This window comes from Camellia sinensis, chromosome 3 (genome assembly GCF_055761805.1).
Source record: "Camellia sinensis isolate YWXY chromosome 3, ASM5576180v1, whole genome shotgun sequence".
NCBI lineage: Eukaryota > Viridiplantae > Streptophyta > Magnoliopsida > Ericales > Theaceae > Camellia > Camellia sinensis.
Window position 1 is genome coordinate 68,485,895 of NC_138963.1, and position 17,967 is coordinate 68,503,861.

The window sequence follows — 17,967 nt, forward strand, 5'->3', positions numbered from 1 at the left end:
TGAAGCAAACCCAATTTCTCTCTCTAAAAACTATCAAACGCACTACAAAATTGAAGCAAACCCAACATGGGTTATTCAATTAACAATAACAAACAACATAAATAATCCAGATTCAACACTCTGGTTATGGTTACTTCAATGTCTTTCTTACTTTTCTTTGATTTTTTCATTTCTTTCTTTATGTTGTTTTTGGAGAATTATTGATTTGTACATGAATTTCGCTCTAAAAAAATAGTTTTGTACATGGGATTTGCAGATTTGATCTTTTGATCAATGGGGAATCACTGGTCTCGTCAGAGTAGATTAGCCACCGTTGGGAAGAGACGAGGGAGGGAGGGAGAGAGAAGAGATATCGTTCATCGGCAATGAGAGAAGAGAGTAGATCAATCGTCGTTGTCCACTGTTAGGAAGAGAGACAAAGAAGAGGAGAGAGAGAGAGAGTACAATATAACACAAATAAAAACTCTGAGAAAGAGAGGGGGAGCGTGGCTAACTTGGATGTGATTTATCAAGTGATCCATATCCACGTCATTAAGGGTTGAGAGGTGCTCTCAAAATGGTGGTATGAAGCATTGATATGTGTTTGCACACATTTTATTTTTCTATCGATTGTGGCTTATTAATTATGGATAAATTTGATCATGGTTTGTTGATTGAAATTATAAACTATTTGCAAAGAATAACCTTGATCACATTTGTTTTTATTATTTATGTCAACAAGTATGTTGACATAGCGTGACAAGTATGCTAGTGACGTGGCATGGAAAAGATGATAATGTGGCTTGAAAAGATTAAATAAAGTCAATAAAGATATTTGTTGAAATCAATTAGAAACCATATGCTAAAATCGGAGGGATCAATATCAAGTCAAAGCACAAAATCTACAAGTAGTTCCTATGAAGATATGGGATATGGTTGAGTGGTGCAAAGATCAAGGAAGATTATGGATTGATAGCTACAACATGAGGTGGTCAAGCAAGTATAAAAGGAGGACTTGAATAATGAAAAAAGGATATCAACAACCACCAATCACACTCGCAAAGAGTTTATCTAGGAGTAGTTTAACTTAGCATTTTAGGAGTAGATTAAACCAATAGCTTTTTCCAACCCCTACTTCTTTTCTTTCTATCGATTATTGTATTTCTTCAATTTTTTATTCTTATTTAAGTTCTTGTAACTAGAGACAAGTGACAAGTTATTCGAATTAATACATATTCTGTTCTATCCCATTTCCTCTTCATTTTAATTACCTCTAGAGAAATTCTTAATCTGTTTAAGGCAAAAAAACTCAACCACAAACCCTAATTTTTTATTTGTATTTACTTTGAAATTTATTTGAATCTGTCGATCAAATCATTGTTGATTAGGCTTAAACTAGATTTTTGCCAACAATATGTAGTACCAAAATATCTTCATTACCATAAAATAATCTAAGAATAGTATTATCTCTTGAGCTATTCATTCTATTAGTATTTTCAATTAATATTAATTTAATTCTAATTTTGTAAGCAAACTAGCCATTAAATCTTTTGTTTGAACCCGCACCTGCACCCCAATTTGGTTATTTAGGTCTTCATGTTTAAAGCAAAATTTTGATTTTTGAATTTTTGTTCATACATCTAATTAATGGACATTAGTTGGCATCTGAGGACCACTCTCTCCATAATTTATTTTTTTTTATTTTTTTTTTTGCAAATTCACACAAATTATTCTATTTTTTAAAAAGAAGAATATAAATATATGTAAAAAGTAAGAGTAAGAAAAATTATTTCAAAATGAGAGAAAGTATGCTGTGTTTGGAAGGATTTTGGAATCATAGTTATATCCCTACATTCTAGTATAATGTTTGGTTTGAGTTTTGAAAAATTAATTCCACCCTTCCTTTTGAAAACTCATTTTAAGGGGCTTTTAAATTTTGAAATTTAATTTTTTAATATTTTTAATAAAACAATATTTTTTAATTTTTTTAAAAAAAATTTATGAGCTTTTAATAGATTTTTGAATTGTATGTTTGGTTATGAGTTGTAAGTTTTTGTATCAAATATCATATGTCATATCAAAAATTCTCCACTCAATTCAAAAATCATTCACCAAACAAATTTTCTACACTCAAATTATAATTTCAAAACTCACAAACTCAAAATACAACTTGTACTCTCAAATCATATTTAGAAAACTCTAATAAACGCTAGCTAGCTAGTGCTTCGTGCATTAAACTGTGTAATTGAGTCTTGTACATCACTTTGAAATTATTTTTTGTACTCTCCACTTTTTTTTATAAGAAGAATCACTTAACAGTGAGATAAAAAAAAAATTCACAAAAAATATTAAAAGGATGCAAGTAATCCTATGATGAGATAAAAAATTACTCTCCCCTATGGGGCTTTTTATTTTGGTCTGTCCAATTCATAAGTAATTTTTTTTTTTTTTAATTTTTAAATGGGTTGTAGCTAGTAGGTTCCAAATTCAAATCGCAAGACATGTTTGGTATAATGCGCAATACTGATAATAACTTCCTTTATTTTGAAAATATGTGAGATTATTTGATGAAAATTTTACTTATATTTTATAAGATAAAAATAATTTAAATAAATTAGAAAAATATTATTAAAAAAAATTACTTTTAAATTATTAATTTTTATGAAGTTACACAATCATGTAATAAGATTAAACATTGACCGAATTATATTTTGAAGGATTTTGGAGCACAATACCATATGATAGTACTGCTATAATTTTTCATAGGGTGTTTTGAAAAGTAAATAAAAAGTTAATTTTTTTACTCTTTTTACTTTATTTTGTCTTTTTGTGAATAAGTTATGTGGCCTTTTATTAGTTTTCCAAAAGACTTCATAATAATTAAAAGGAAGCTTTTTTGATAAATCTACTTTCTAAGAGCTTTATTTCATCCAATCCATATTCTTTTTGACTATTCCATTAGCTCTTATTTGATATAAGAAGACCAAAATACCCATTTCATTTACTTATGTTCCATTTAATTCACATTATTTTCTTATGCTTCAATAAGTCCTATGGGTGACATAATTATCAAAATGCCCCTACTGTGAATGTTCACACCGTCAATGTGTAGGGGCCCGGCCCATGTCGATCCTCGTGGATGCCCGAAAAATTTCAGGCGGGCCGGACCCGTTGACAATGTGCATATTCACATTGACATGTTAACATTCACATTAATAGGAGTGTAAAATTGGCCCGCGTCCCGTGGCGGCGCGAAACCCGCCCGCGGCCCATGGGCAGCCCGGTCCGGACCATTAACAATGTGAATATTCACATTGACATGTTAACATTCACATTGATAAGAGTACAAATTTGGCCCGCGGCTAAAAGCCCGCCCGTGGCCCGGGGCGGACCCAGCATGGCTCATTGACAATGTGAATATTCGCATTAACATGTTAACATTTACATTAATAGGAGTGTAAAATTAGCCCGCGCCTCATGGCTGTCCGAAACCCGCCCACAGCCCGTAGGCGGGCCCGGCCCGGCCCGGCCTGTTAACAATGTGAATATTCATATTGACATGTTAACATTCACATTGATAAGAGTATAAAATTGGCCAGCGGCCCAGGGCGGGCCCGACTCGGCCCGTTGACAATGTGAATATTCACATTGACATGTTAACATTCACATTGATAAGAGTGTAAAATTGGCCCGCAGCCCGAAGTGGGCTTGGCCCGACCCGTGACAATATGAATATTTACATTGACATGTTAACATTAACATTGATAGGAATGTAAAATTTGTCAGCGGCCCGGGGTAGGCCCGGCCCGGCCCGTTGACAAAGTGAATATTCACATTGACATGTTAACATGCACATTGATAGGAATGTAGAATTAGCCCGCGGCCCGTGGGCTGCCCGAAGCCCGCCCGCCCGCGACCCAGGGCAGGCTCGTTTGTTCAGGTCCGAGCATGTTCGAGACCCTAGGCTAGGGCCTAGGCCATCACTTTGAAGCCTGGCCCGGCCCATCAGCCCGCTTAAGGCCCATTCAAGGCTCGGTCCGAGGCCTAGCCCAGCTTGCTCGCCCGAGGTGCAATGTCTTTTTTTGTAGAAAATAATAAAATTTTGGTAGAAAAAATTAAAAAAAATTAAAAAAAAATGGCCAGGCCCACCCAAGCCCGACCTAAGCTCAAGGCTAGGCCCAGGCCCACTGGCCCGACTCGAGGCTCGATCCATCGGCCCATCTAAAGCCCGAATACCCTTGTGCCAGGGCTAGGGCCTGGGCCTAATTTTTTGGCCCGTGGGCCAGGCCGGGCGGCCCGGGTTTTTTCGAACACCCATGAGGCTCGATATGGGCCGGCCCAGGCCTATACGCATTGATGATATGAACATTCACATTGACGATGTGAACATTCACATTATGGGTATTTTGGTAATTATGTCTCCCATAGGACTTATTGAAATATAAAAAAATAATGTGAACTAAATAGAATATAAGTAGATGAAAATGGTATTTTGGTCTTCTTACTTCAAATAGGACTTAATGGAATAGTCAAAAAGAACGTAGGCTGCCTGAAGCCCGCCCGCGGCTCGGGAAAGGCTCGTTTGGACCCGGGCTCGAGCCTAGTCCAAGACCCTAGGCTAGGGCCTAGGCCATCACTTTGAAGCCCGGCCCGGCCCATCGGCCCGGTTAAGGCTCGACCCAAGCCTGAGGCTAGGCCTAGGCCTAGGCCCCTCAGCCCGACCCGAGGCTCGACCCACTGGCTCCAGCTTGGACCCCAACAAGCCTGTCTCGGGCCGTGGGCAGGCTTCGGGCAGCCCACGGGCCGTGGGCCAATTCTATACTCCTATCAATATGCATGTTAACATGTCAATGTGAATACGGGCCGGGCCTACCCCGGGCCGCGGGCAAGCTTCGGGCAGCGGGCAAATTTTATACTCCTATCAATGTTAATGATAACATATCAATGTGAATATTCACAATGTCACGGGTCGGGCTGCGGTCAGGCTTCGGGCCGCCCACGAGCTGCGGGCCAATTTTGCACTCTTATCAATGTGAATGTTAACATGTCAATGTGAATATTCACATTGTCAACCGGCCGGGTCGAGCCCGCCTTAGGCCGCTAGCCAATTTTATACTCTTATCAATGTGAATGTTAACATGTCAATGTGAATATTCACATTGTTAACAGACTGGGCCGAGCCCGCCCCAGGCCGCCCACAGGCCGTGGGCAGGTTTCCGGCAGCCACAGGGCACGGGCTAATTTTACACTCCTATCAATGTGAATGTTAACATGTCAATGTAAATATTCACATTGTCAACGGGCTGGGCCGGATCAGACCCGCCCCAGGCCACGGAGGGGGCTTTTGGCCTCCCATGGGCCACGTGCCAATTTTATACTCTTATCAATGTGAATATTCACATTATCAACGAGCCAGACCGGGCCCGCCCCGAGCCGCTAGCGGGTTTCACGCTGCCACAGGACGCAGGCCAATTTTACACTCTTATTAATGTGAATGTTAACATGTCAATGTGAATATTCACATTGTCAACGGGCCGGGCACGCCCCAACTCGTGGGCGGGTTTCGGGCCGTCCACGGGTCAATTTTGAATTCCTACCAATGTGAATTTAAAAATATGAATGTTCACATCGTAAAATTGCTAACCGTTCAAAAAATATTTATAAGGGTATCAAAATTAAATATAAGGGCATAAGTGTCCAAGAAAATAGTCTAAATCAAAAAAAATGACTTTATGGAATAAAACTATACGTATATGGGACTAAATGGCTTAAAAAATTCCTTCATAGACTTCTTAGGTTAAAACACTTCTAAATGAAATTTATCAATAAAAATCCCTAATTAAAATGCTAGAAACTCTATAAGATTTTAGTAAAATTTTTATTAAATATCTTAGAGTATGAGACATATTCACACTCATAAGATATTTGATAAAAATTTTAATAAATCATTTACTATATGTAGCATCACTCATAATTAATTGAGTAATGTTATGTATCATAAAAAAATATCATTAAAGATTTTCTACCGTTAGATTACACAAAAAAGAAAACATCACATACTAATTAAGGGATAAAAAATTTTTATGAAACATTTGATAATATTTTTTTCATGATCCCTAATATTATTCTAATTAATATGTACCAAATAAAAAACACCCTCCCCTCCACGAAATTAGCACAGCACAGCACAGCACAGATCGCCTTGGTCCTCACTCCTCCACTCATTTCCAGAAACCAACTCCTATATATACGAACACACACACATATATATATATATATATATATATTTTATATATATATATATACATACACAAATACATTCACATTCCCCTTGCTCCACTCACTCTCTCTCTCTTTCTCTCTCTCTCTCTCTATATATATATATATATATATAACATTCTGAGATCAAGTTTCTCTGAATTCAGATCATACATGATTGACACCATGATCGGAACACTAGACTCATCCAAGTCTGACAACGGCAAAGTCGCAACCGTCCACGACTCTCACCATCCCTCCTTCTTCACGGCCTCCCCTGACTACACCCTCGGCCGCCACCTCGCCCACCGCCTCGTTCAGATCGGCATCAGCGACGTCTTCTCCGTCCCCGGCGACTTCAACCTCACTCTCCTCGACCATCTCATTGCCGAGCCTGGCCTCACCAACGTCGGCTGCTGCAACGAGCTCAACGCCGGCTACGCCGCGGACGGCTATGCTCGCTCTCGCGGCGTCGGCGCCTGTGTCGTCACTTTCACGGTTGGCGGACTGAGCGTGATCAACGCCATTGCTGGTGCGTATAGTGAGAATCTTCCTGTGATTTGCATTGTTGGGGGTCCGAATACGAATGATTATGGGACGAATCGGATTTTGCACCACACGATTGGATTGGCGGATTTTAGTCAGGAACTCCGATGCTTTCAGACTGTTACGTGTTATCAGGTCATTGATTACCGATCTGTGCTATATTATTCTCATTGTTGATGAATGTGTGCATATGAATTTGTTCAATGTTATGGTTTATATACAAATAAAAAAGGGATGCTCGATTTTTATTCTACTTTGTTTTAAATATATTATTTTATTTATATTTTTATTATATATAATTATATTAATATTTTTTTACACAAAATTTACTCTCTAAAAAAAATTAAAATTCCACATATATTAATGTATTTGAAAACAAAGAAATGAGAAAATAGAGTGAAAATAGTGATTCTCATAAATAAATAAAAAAATACGTGTATAAGATAATATGCCAGAGCCTATTACTTTACAACTTCTAAATAATAATTTAAAAAAAAAAAAACCATGAAATCAAAGTTGTCATTGAATGATTGATTTGCATGAAAATTTTGGAAAAATAATCATATTTTCCAAAATGATGTGGTTTAACGATTGCTTTTTTAGTAGATTTTTGTTGGTATTCTGTTTTTAGTTTTAAAATAAAATAAAATTCAAAAAATTTCTACATTTTAAGTTTTACTAGATTAGACGGATCTAAAAGCTACAGCATATATATAAATATATTTAAAAGTAAAAAAAGATTTTTTATAATTTTTTTTTTATCTTTAGTGAATTTTATTTTATTTTTTTCAAAAAAAAGTTAGTTTTTAAATTATTTTACTCAAATCTAGAACACTAAAGACAAGAAATTTTGGAAAAAAAAGAAAAGAACTTTTTAAACTGGAAATAGATGATGCAAAATTTTCATTGGCTTTTCATTTAACAATTTTGGTCAACGTGGAGCAAGACGCTGGATTTAATTTGCTGTTGGGAAAAGTTAGGGATCATGAAAAAAATTTCATAATCATGAAAAATTTATGATATTTGGATAAACATTCATGATTATTTTCATGAAAGATTTTTCATGATACCTACTATTGCTGCTGTTGACTTGATTAGTAAATGAGCTTTGACTAATGTCATTAGTATTGTTATTTATGTTATTTGTAGGCTGTTGTAAATAATTTGGAAGATGCACATGAACAAATTGATACAGCCATCTCTACAGCATTGAAAGAAAGCAAGCCTGTCTATATAAGCATTAGTTGCAATTTGCCTGGCATCTCTCACCCAACTTTTAGCAGAGAGCCCATTCCATTTGCAATCTCGCCCCGGTAACTCATTTTCATTTTCTACAATATTGACTTCTCAATTTTTCAAAACTAGGTTGATCACAACAAGAGATTTGATTTTGGGTTGGGATTGTTATGAAATCTTGATACAGATTGAGTAATAAGAGAGGGCTTGAAGCTGCTGTGGATGCAGCCGCGGCCTTTTTGAACAAGGCAGTGAAGCCAGTCATGGTGGGAGGGCCTAAACTCCGAGTTGCAAAAGCCTGTGATGCGTTTGTTGAACTTGCAGATGCTTGTGGTTATGCTCTTTCTGCTATGCCATCGGCCAAAGGACTCGTGCCAGAGCAGCACCCTCACTTCATTGGGACTTACTGGGGTGCCGTGAGCACTGCCTTTTGTGCAGAGATTGTGGAATCAGCCGATGCTTACTTGTTTGTTGGACCCATTTTTAATGACTATAGCTCAGTTGGGTACTCACTCCTTCTCAAGAAAGAGAAGGTGATAATCGTGCAGCCTGATCGTGTGGTGGTTGCTAATGGGCCTGCGTTCGGATGTGTTTTAATGAAGGACTTTCTAAGTGCACTTGCAAAAAAGATTACTCGCAACAATACTGCTTATGAAAACTATCATCGCATCTATGTTTCTGAAGGAGTTCCTTTGAAATGTGAACCTGGTGAGCCTTTGAGGGTTAATGTTCTCTTCCAGCATATACAGAAGATGCTTTCGCAAGACACGGCTGTGATTGCCGAGACAGGGGATTCTTGGTTTAACTGTCAAAAGCTAAAATTACCAGAAGGATGTGGGTAGGTAACAAAATCCTTAGCATTGTTTTTTGTGTCAAGTTTATTAACAAACCTCAGAGGACAAAAGTTGGTGTTGCAGGTATGAATTCCAAATGCAGTATGGTTCAATTGGGTGGTCTGTTGGTGCAACACTAGGCTACGCCCAGGCTGTACCGGATAAGCGAGTGATTGCTTGCATTGGTGATGGGAGCTTCCAAGTAAGAACCTACTTCAGTTTGATTGATGCAATGTTTTGGACCCATTTTTAGTTCTATTGCAATCCCCTTTTTTTTTTTTGACCTGATGTCCGAGCCCGTTTAGGCGCATCTCAACTAATTCCAAGGACCATACAAAGCCCCCCTCCACATGGATTAAGAAAATCTTAAACAAAGCCCACAGGCATGGTCCCACGAAATTGATAATACTTAGTAAGAGTTGAACCTGAGACCTGGATGGAGCACAAACCCCAAGTCTCAAGCTACACCCACTAGGCTAATCCATTGGGGTTTCTATTGCAATCCCTTTATTGTAACACCATCACATCATTGAAATCTTTATGTTATGTTTGGTTAAGGGATTTGGGAAGTAATTTAGAAAAGGAAAGGGAAAAAGTGTGTAAAATTATGTGAAATATAAGTATATTTTATTTACATTTCGTCTTATCTTTTTCCTTTTCCTTTTCATTTTCAAATCCTTTCTTAAATCTCTCAACCAAATACAGCGTAAAGACATAAAGAGTTGGAGAAATCATGAAATGGAATTCATACAAGTTAGTGATATTTGATTTGGCTGGCAGGTGACTGCACAAGATGTGTCAACTATGATTCGTTGCGAGCAAAAGACTATCATTTTCTTGATAAACAATGGAGGATACACTATTGAGGTTGAGATACACGATGGACCATACAATGTAATCAAGAATTGGAACTACACCGGGCTAATCGATGCTATCCACAATGGTGAAGGCAATTGTTGGACAACGAAGGTTAGAGGGTTTGAATGATATAGTAATTTGAAATTTTGAACTTTTTTTAGTGCAATGGTGGTTAAACACAGAAATCAAATGCAAAACAGTTTCTTATGTATGTTTGTTGTAGGTACGCTGCGAAGAGGAGCTTATTGAAGCAATTGCAAAGGCAACTGGGGAGAAGAGTGATTGTATGTGTTTCATTGAAGTGATCGTTCACAAGGATGATACGAGCAAAGAGCTACTCCAGTGGGGATCAAGAGTCTCTTCTGCCAATAGTCGCCTCCCCAATCCTCAGTAACAATCTATATATCTTGATCCAGATTTGAAATGAGGCTTCTTGGTTAGTTTTGGATAAATCTTTCTTGTTTTTTGAAGTTTAATTAATAAATAATATGAGGCATTTTTGGATTAATTATTTAGCATTTTTTGGGGCACTCGTGGTGATTAAGAATGAGCTTTATATATGGACTTCGATTTGAATGCTTGGTAATGGTTTAATTTCTATGCGTTCAACTCTTCCAGTAGTGGTTGAGAATAAACTATATATGTCCACTTTTTTTTTTGTTTTTTTTTTTTTGTTTTGCTTTTTTGAACTTGAAATCAAACCATAGAAATTTTGTAAGGTTTCTTTTGAAATAATTCATTAGCCAGTTTTTTTTTTTTTTTTTTTTTCGAGAGAGAGAGAGAGAGAGCATGTCACAGGCCTAAGGCACCATATTATTGAGGACTGGTTTGATGCCCGATTGAGAAGTTATTTGGTAATTCCAGAACAAATGACCACCTAATAATATGAGCATTTAAAAAAAAAAAAAAGAATAAAATAACACTGAAGACAATAATCACAAGAAATGTCACGCCTAAAATTCTGAACCCACTTGATGTGTATTTTGCTAATTTGGGATCACTTTCATGGACTGAGCTGGTGTAGAGAGCTGCTAAACTATCAAATTGAGAAGATGGTTCATTTGAAAGGCTGAAATGAGTTTGCATTCCAACAATTGCTTGTGTTAAACCAATATACACTGCATTTGTGTTAGCATTCTTGTGATTTTTCACCTCTGAAAAACTGTGGAAGTTGCATTAATGTTGCCACCCTGAAGATTTCCTGGATTATGCAGCAAAAAAAAAGAGAAAAATTCCAAAAGTAACAAAACCACCATCACAACCAAAAAGCCTACTACTTTCATCCCTTCACATAAAGTAAATGAATACAAAGAACTACAAGCACCAGCACCACCTCTGCCGCCCCTCTACCTTAGTCAAACTTGTTTTTCTTTTTTTGATCAGTACCTTAGTCAAACTTGTTTGTTCAATCAAAAGCAGTGTCACGTGCCAGGGGTGCCGTTTGATGGCCGTGGTGTTCATATCAAATTCGTTTTGTTCTTCAACAATGTTAGAGACCCAAAACTTTTACCAAATGTCTCACTGGGTGTGAGACCCAAATGGCGTGAGCCGCATTTGGTAGAAAATTTGATACAAGTTTTGGCAACATTTTTTTGTTCCTAATATTCACTCATCCAAAGCATACTATGATCTGCTGATACTGTACTTTCAATACAGATAAGGTCAGATACAAAAGCGCAAGCACAAGTCATAAACTCTATAAACAATGGCAGTGGAGATTTCATTCAGCCTTCACAGATATGCCTGAAGCTGAGGCATTTGTCAAATGGCTGGATGGAGAACTATCCTGCTTGATTGACAAAAGGGCTGTATTGAAATACTTCCCACAGTGGCCAGAGAAAAAGTGGACGCATTGTGGGAAACTGCTTTTAGCTAGGGGACCTGAAGAACTTTGAATCCTAAGTATCGTCATTCAAGGACAACCCTATGCACATTGGAACTGAAGTGTAAACAACATTAAAAGAGTCCACAAGACAGGGAGTTCCATATCCCTTGGGAATGGATGCTGGACAGAGGTGTGAAGATGGGTCAAGTGGGTGGTTCATTGATGAGCTTAACCACGAAGCATGCACAGTTAAGCTGTCAATAACAATTTTACTAATAATTGAATAAACAACTAGTGAATCCACAAGGGATGTGACTGCACCATTTGGCAAAATAGTAATCATTATGATTCATACTCTGCATGTAACTCGTTATGTTTCTTGACAAGTCAAGTATTCGGCATTCAGTGAACCTCACCATTGAGATATCCAGAACCAGAAAATGACATATTTACCATATCCAATGTTTGTATCATATAATACAGCATATCAACCAGAATCAACCATTTTATTTCAAATAATTGAATTTAACTAGAGCTGCATTTATGGGTGATAAACAAACCAAACAGCTCGAGCTCGACTCATATTCGGTTCACTAAAAGCTCATTCAGGCTCAATTCGTTAAGTAAATAAGTCAAATTTGAACACATTTTCAAGTTCGTTAAAGATTTTAAACCAAGCTTGAACAGTAAATTACCTGTTCAGCTCGTTAAAACTAAATAAAAATACTGAACTACTCAAGCTTGTCTCAAGGAAAGCTCGTTTGAGATCGACTCAAAGTTCAACGAACCAAGTTTGAACAAATTTTAAAACCCGTTAAAGTTTTCAAACTAAGTTTGAACAGTTAATTGTTCGGCTCGTTCAGTTCGTTTATCACCCCTAGCTTCATTGTGTTGTATGTTCAAGCTTAAAATAGAGAGAAATAAGGTCACTGACTCCGCAATTTAAATTAAAATTAAGTTAGATGGCACTCGAGAAAGCATACATGAGAAGGTCACTAAGAACTGGATGGAGTATGCAGTAATCCTCATAGCAAGTGGATCTCTTGCTTGAGGTATTCGATTTTCTTTCAAAGCACATTACACAATGCACCTAAATGCTTACAATTTGATTCTCATAACAATTTCACACAATACATTCCCACAAGGATTGGGTTCCTCTTATGTTCACATTTCAATTTGAGAGAACTTGAAAGACCCATTACTGTTTTGATAATCGGAATCATTCATTCTGTATGACATTTAACATATATCATCCATGAAAAAAAATATGTCAGATCCAATAATCGTAACATTTTCATTTTATCACATTTATTTCTAATAAAATGGATGGCAAATATATTTTTTAAAATAAACCGTCCCAATTTCTAAAAAAAAACACAATAAAATAAAAAAATATTATGATTATCAAATCAGCCTATTTTTTTTCATGGATGAACAGTTCAGATCATCAAAACGAAAACTATGGTGGACCCATATACCCCTCAAGTTCAGTCAACTGAACATGAGAGAAACCCAAGCCTTCACACAATGTCGTTTCCTACAACTTCTAAGAGATGATTATAACTTATTTTAATTTAAAAGTTCATACCAAACTATTTAGTTTAGCTTTTAAATAAGCTAAAAAAAATTAATTATTTGAAAATGGGGAAGGGACACTTTTAACATCTGTTTTCCAATTATCAACTTTTAGCTTTAAAAATGCTCTACCAAACCGGCCAATACCATTACATAGGAGTAGAACACGCTACAACAAACAATATTGACCCAACCCATAATGATAAATCATTCTAAAATTGATTACCAACATTATTTTGTAAAATTGGATTGATAGAATTCATAAGAATTGAGTAACAAATTCTCAAATATAGTTGCTTGTCATTTCATTGTTAAGTCAATACCAGTACAAAAATAATTTGATTTAGAACACAACTGAGTCGTTCAGCTCTGACAGATACATGAAAATAAAATAAAGAACCATAAGATAATGTGTAATTAAATTGCTCTACCATGGGGGGCTTCTTAACCCTACATCATTTCCACAGATCACAAAACAACAAATTGTATTCACATAGATACTATAATCTTCGACTTTTTTGAACGACTGTGAGAAGGAAAATATAAGAAATTTAAAAAAAAATCATATTTGAGCTAAATCATCAAAAACTATAGACTTCGATTCATCAAAACAATGAACTAAGTGATGTCAATAACAACTCAAATTTCATTAAAGCGTAGAATCCATAGATCAACTGTTATAAAAATAGAAGTTAAATTAAAAAGACAATACTAAAACCAAATGTGAGTCAGATGCCAAAACCTAACAACGCAAATCTGAGACATAGAGAGAGAAAATCAACGACACCGAAGGATCGAGAGACGTCCCTGTGAAATGCCATCGATTGTTTACTTAGATCGCTGCCTCATCTTTCGGCGTTTTCTCTTCAACCTCCTCATGCGCTTCTTCTTCCACTGAAAAAAACAAACACAGACACACACACACACACACAGAACAATCGTTTGCCAAGTGAGACTGGAATCGATTAGAGAGATATCAAAATCGAAATGGTTTTTGTTTTGAAGAGAGCTTAGCCCTTTACCTTAGCTCTCATGGCGGCGATTCAACAAAGAAACCGCGGGTCTTGTTGGATATACCAGTGCTGATATTTGGAAAGAGATGCGCCGATTGAAATCCGAGAGAGAGAGAGTCTGTGGTATTTATAACCAAACCCTAGTAGTACTGTACTATAATATGCGGGTTGGGTATATGGAGCGGGTCCAATATGGATGCGGATTACCTGAAACTAGTGGATGCCGGATCATAAATGATGTAACAAAAAAGAGGTCGCTACGTATAAGTTAATATGGAGTTATTTGGAATGACTTAAATAAGTGTATTTTTTATCTTTTTATAAAAAGGTGTGTAGAGAAGTAATGTGATGATAAAAAAATAAAAAGATGAATTATTTTTGGATTGCCAAACTTGGCCTAAATAGACTTATTGTTTAAGGTCATCTCCAATCATTCATCAAATTCAACATTAAATTTAAATTTGCTAAAAAAAAGTTACTTTTTGTGCTTCAACGGTTACATCAAAACAGTATCAAATTGAGAAAATATCAAACGTTTCACCAAACTGAGGACGACTTGCTCCTTTCACCAATTCACTGTACATAGCCGTTAAAGTAGAAATTTGTGAAAATTTTACACTATGGGGTCGACCACCCGATTGACTACCTAGTCGACCACCTGGTTGACCAACCGGTCGACCGGCTCATGCAAAAATTGGTCTGCGAACTGGTTCAAATGATTCAAATTACTGGTTCAAACGGTTCAAAAAAAAATTTGAACCGGTCGACCGGTTGGTCAATCGGCCGATCGACTCACCAGATGTCTCTTTCCTTTTTTGATGCACACTACAATAACCATAATCATTGGGGCTACGCGTATCAGATCAAGAAAATCAACTTTTTTTTACTCAGATTTGGTGAAAATTTTGCTAAACCGTTGGAGATGCTCTAATAAATTTTGTAATAATTAATGGTATTTTTTATTAAATATTATTTAAAAAAATTACTAATTATTAACTTTTTAGCAATAATTTAAAAATTGTCATAAAAAAAATATTACTAATTATAGTTTTAGTGACAATTTAAAAAATTTATCATAAAAAAAGGTCATTAATTTACAATTTTTAATGACAATTTGAAAAATTATTTATAGAAAAATGTCACTAATTATAAATTTTAGCAACAATTTATAAAATCGTTACAAAAAAAAACACTAATTGTCAATTTTTAGCGACATATGTAAAAAATTACCACAAAAATTATTTTTTGCAATAATTTTATTATGACTTATTTTCAATAGGACTTGATGGGAATTAAAGTCTTGTTTGGGAACAGACTATTTTAGTAACTTTTAATTTTTTGGCTAAAATATGAGGTAACAAAAATTAGTATGTTTGAAATGACTTTTTGATTTTTTATAAAAAGATGTTCAAAAAGTAGAGAGAAAATGAAATCTTTAATTTTTTGGTATAAGTTATAGGCTTTTTGATTTTTTAGTAACTTTTAGGCTAACGATGTTGCATACCAAACAAGGCCTAAGTCAAACTATTAAGATCTATTGGTAATTTACCCCTAAAGTACCTGGTAAGAGCATCTCCAACGTTATATTCTTTTTTTATTATTAAATTTGAGTAAAAATTTCATTTAATATCACGCAATACAATAGAGGATTTTGAACTTCCATAAAAACATTGGTCAAGCAGGTAGATGTCCGGCTAGTTGACCGGCTAGTGTAATTTTTTTACAAATTTTTGCAAAAAGATGGTCGTCCGATAGTGAAAATAACCTGCAGCTCCAACGGCTATAAACAATGAAATGTTAAAAGGTCATAGCCACCCTCAATTTGGTAAAAAATTTATCATATTCTCAATTTGATACTCATCTGATGAAACGATTGGAGTAGCAAAAAGCATATTTTTTCAGCAAATTTAAATTTGATGAAACAATAGATGATATATTAGAGATGGCCTAAGGGGTTTTTTTGGGGGGAGATGGAAGGGTAAGATAAGATTTCATGTTCATTTCAGGTAATATTATCATGTTTGGTTCAAAAAATGTAAGCCGGACTAATAGTTCAATCGGACTATCAATTCCTTGTTTGTGGAATTATTGTGTGCCATAAGGGATGTGAGATACAAAATGGTAAGATAACTCCTCCTCTGGATTAAAGGATAAAATGACATTTTTGGCTATCTGAATTTTGTATTTAGTAAAATAAAATAAAATTTAAAAGTCTCGACTAAAAATTAAAATAAATTTATTTAATTTTTATTGATGTTCTGTTTATTTAATTTTTTAAAAGTTCTAGCCAAAAAATAAAAAATAATTATAACTCAAATTTAGTATTCTTATTATTTAGTAAACAATTGAAAATGATAAAATAATCTTTTGAGCATTTATCATTTTTCATAATATCCCAAACAAGTATATGATTTAATAGAATACTTATTTATTGACTTTTAATCCCATGACTAAACAAATATGAGATACACATTATTTTCAATTAAATAGTCTAGGGATTATGTATCGCATGATTAACAGTCCGATGGATTACAATCCTCATTTATCCAATTCGTCCAAACAAATATGCCCTAAGATCCATTCAATTAGTAAATATCATTTTATTTCTCATTTATGAATCTGTACATATTGACTCTCTTAATTATGAAAAATCATACAAATGCACTTCTTTTGAAGGGTTGGCAAAGAGTGAAAGTAATACATTTTTATAATTAAGAGAGTCAAAATGAATGAATTCATAGATGATAGTGTAAAGTGATATTTAGGTCCCGTTCGAGAATTACCCCTTTTCCGCATTCTAATAAATTCCAACAGCTCATGAGCAAGCAAAATGTTATCAAAAATCAAACGTCTCATAACAAAATCATTTTGAGATTGATGGATCAAATAAAGAAGAACCAATCGAAGCCTGTTAGCCACAACCTTGGAGATAACTTTATAAATCACATTACACAAGCTAATAGGGCGATAAACATGCACCGTTTACGGAGCTTTTGTTTTTAGGAATTAGAGCTATATAAGTTCTATTCATCTCACACAATAGAAACCCAGATTGAAGAAAAGAGAGAACCATATCCACCACCGACCTACCTAGCACATGCTAGAATTTTTTATAGAAAGCAACAATCGTGCCATCAGGGCCAGGGGCCTATTCATCTCACACAATAGAAACCCAGATTGAAGAAAAAGAGAACCATATCCACCACTGACCCACCTAACACATGCCAGAATTTTTTATAGAAAGCAACAATTATGCCATCAGGGCCAGGGACCTTCATTCCTCTCATAAAAAAAAAAGAAAAATGCTTGAGAGCTCTAGAAAATGAGCTCTAAATCATGCACTAATGACATGGAAGTGTGTGGGGTCCAGTTTGATGTGATGCTTCAGCTTGAATTTTTTTTTTTTTTTTTTTTTTTTTTTGAGGGGGGGACTGCCAGCTCAGTAGAGCTCTTTTTAGAGCTCTACTTTTAGAGCTCTATAGCATTGTTGAAAAAAAAAAGCCTCTCAAATCTCACACGGTGTGAAAGGCATATCTAACTGGAGCTTTTGAGTAGCCAATAGAGTGACTTTTTGGATAAAACATCAACTCTCCAAACAGGACCTTACTAATAGTTGAAAGAATCTTGATTTTAAAAAAAAAAATCTATAAAAATGCTCTGTTTGATAACCATTTCGTTTTCAGTTTTCAATTTATATTTCCAAAAATTAAAAAAACTGTCCAAAAAAATTATTTGATAATTTTTTTGGTTTATAAATGATTGTCTTAGTTTATAAATTTGAGAAAAAAATAAAAATGAGTTTACTTTGGTTTTTAAACAGAACTTTAAATTTTTGACTAACAAA

At 35.4% G+C, this 17,967-nt stretch overlaps 1 protein-coding gene and 1 long non-coding RNA gene across 3 annotated transcripts; one reads left to right on the forward strand and one right to left on the reverse strand.

Moving 5' to 3' along the window:
• The first annotated feature begins 6,303 nt into the window (after positions 1–6,303).
• LOC114262939 (pyruvate decarboxylase 1) lies at positions 6,304–10,218 on the forward strand. 2 transcript variants are annotated; one of them, XM_028203408.2, is made up of 6 exons: positions 6,304–6,918; positions 7,933–8,096; positions 8,207–8,857; positions 8,925–9,054; positions 9,633–9,821; positions 9,934–10,218. In XM_028203408.2, the coding sequence occupies exons 1-6, from the start codon at positions 6,412–6,414 to the stop codon at positions 10,102–10,104; spliced, it is 1,812 nt and encodes a 603-aa protein (XP_028059209.2). In that variant the 5' UTR covers positions 6,304–6,411; the 3' UTR covers positions 10,105–10,218. The 2 variants fall into 2 exon arrangements, with proteins under 2 accessions (XP_028059209.2, XP_028059214.2); XM_028203413.2 differs by having other exon boundaries at positions 6,305–6,918; positions 8,937–9,054.
• A 3,520-nt stretch (positions 10,219–13,738) lies between these two features.
• Positions 13,739–14,331, reverse strand: LOC114262952 (uncharacterized). The gene is made up of 2 exons (XR_003629497.2): positions 14,133–14,331; positions 13,739–14,004 (listed from the first exon to the last, which is right to left on the reverse strand). It is a non-coding gene; the product is annotated as an uncharacterized LOC114262952 (long non-coding RNA).
• Between the last annotated feature and the right edge of the window lie 3,636 nt (positions 14,332–17,967).

Bases quoted from the DNA above. Each gene is read 5' to 3' on its own strand.
- LOC114262939 (XM_028203408.2), top strand. From the start codon at position 6,412: ATGATTGACACCATGATCGGAACACTAGACTCATCCAAGTCTGACAAC. The intron at 8,097-8,206 runs GTAACTCATTTT...ATCTTGATACAG, and splicing joins CCATTTGCAATCTCGCCCCG to ATTGAGTAATAAGAGAGGGC. The intron at 9,822-9,933 runs GTTAGAGGGTTT...TGTTTGTTGTAG, and splicing joins GCAATTGTTGGACAACGAAG to GTACGCTGCGAAGAGGAGCT.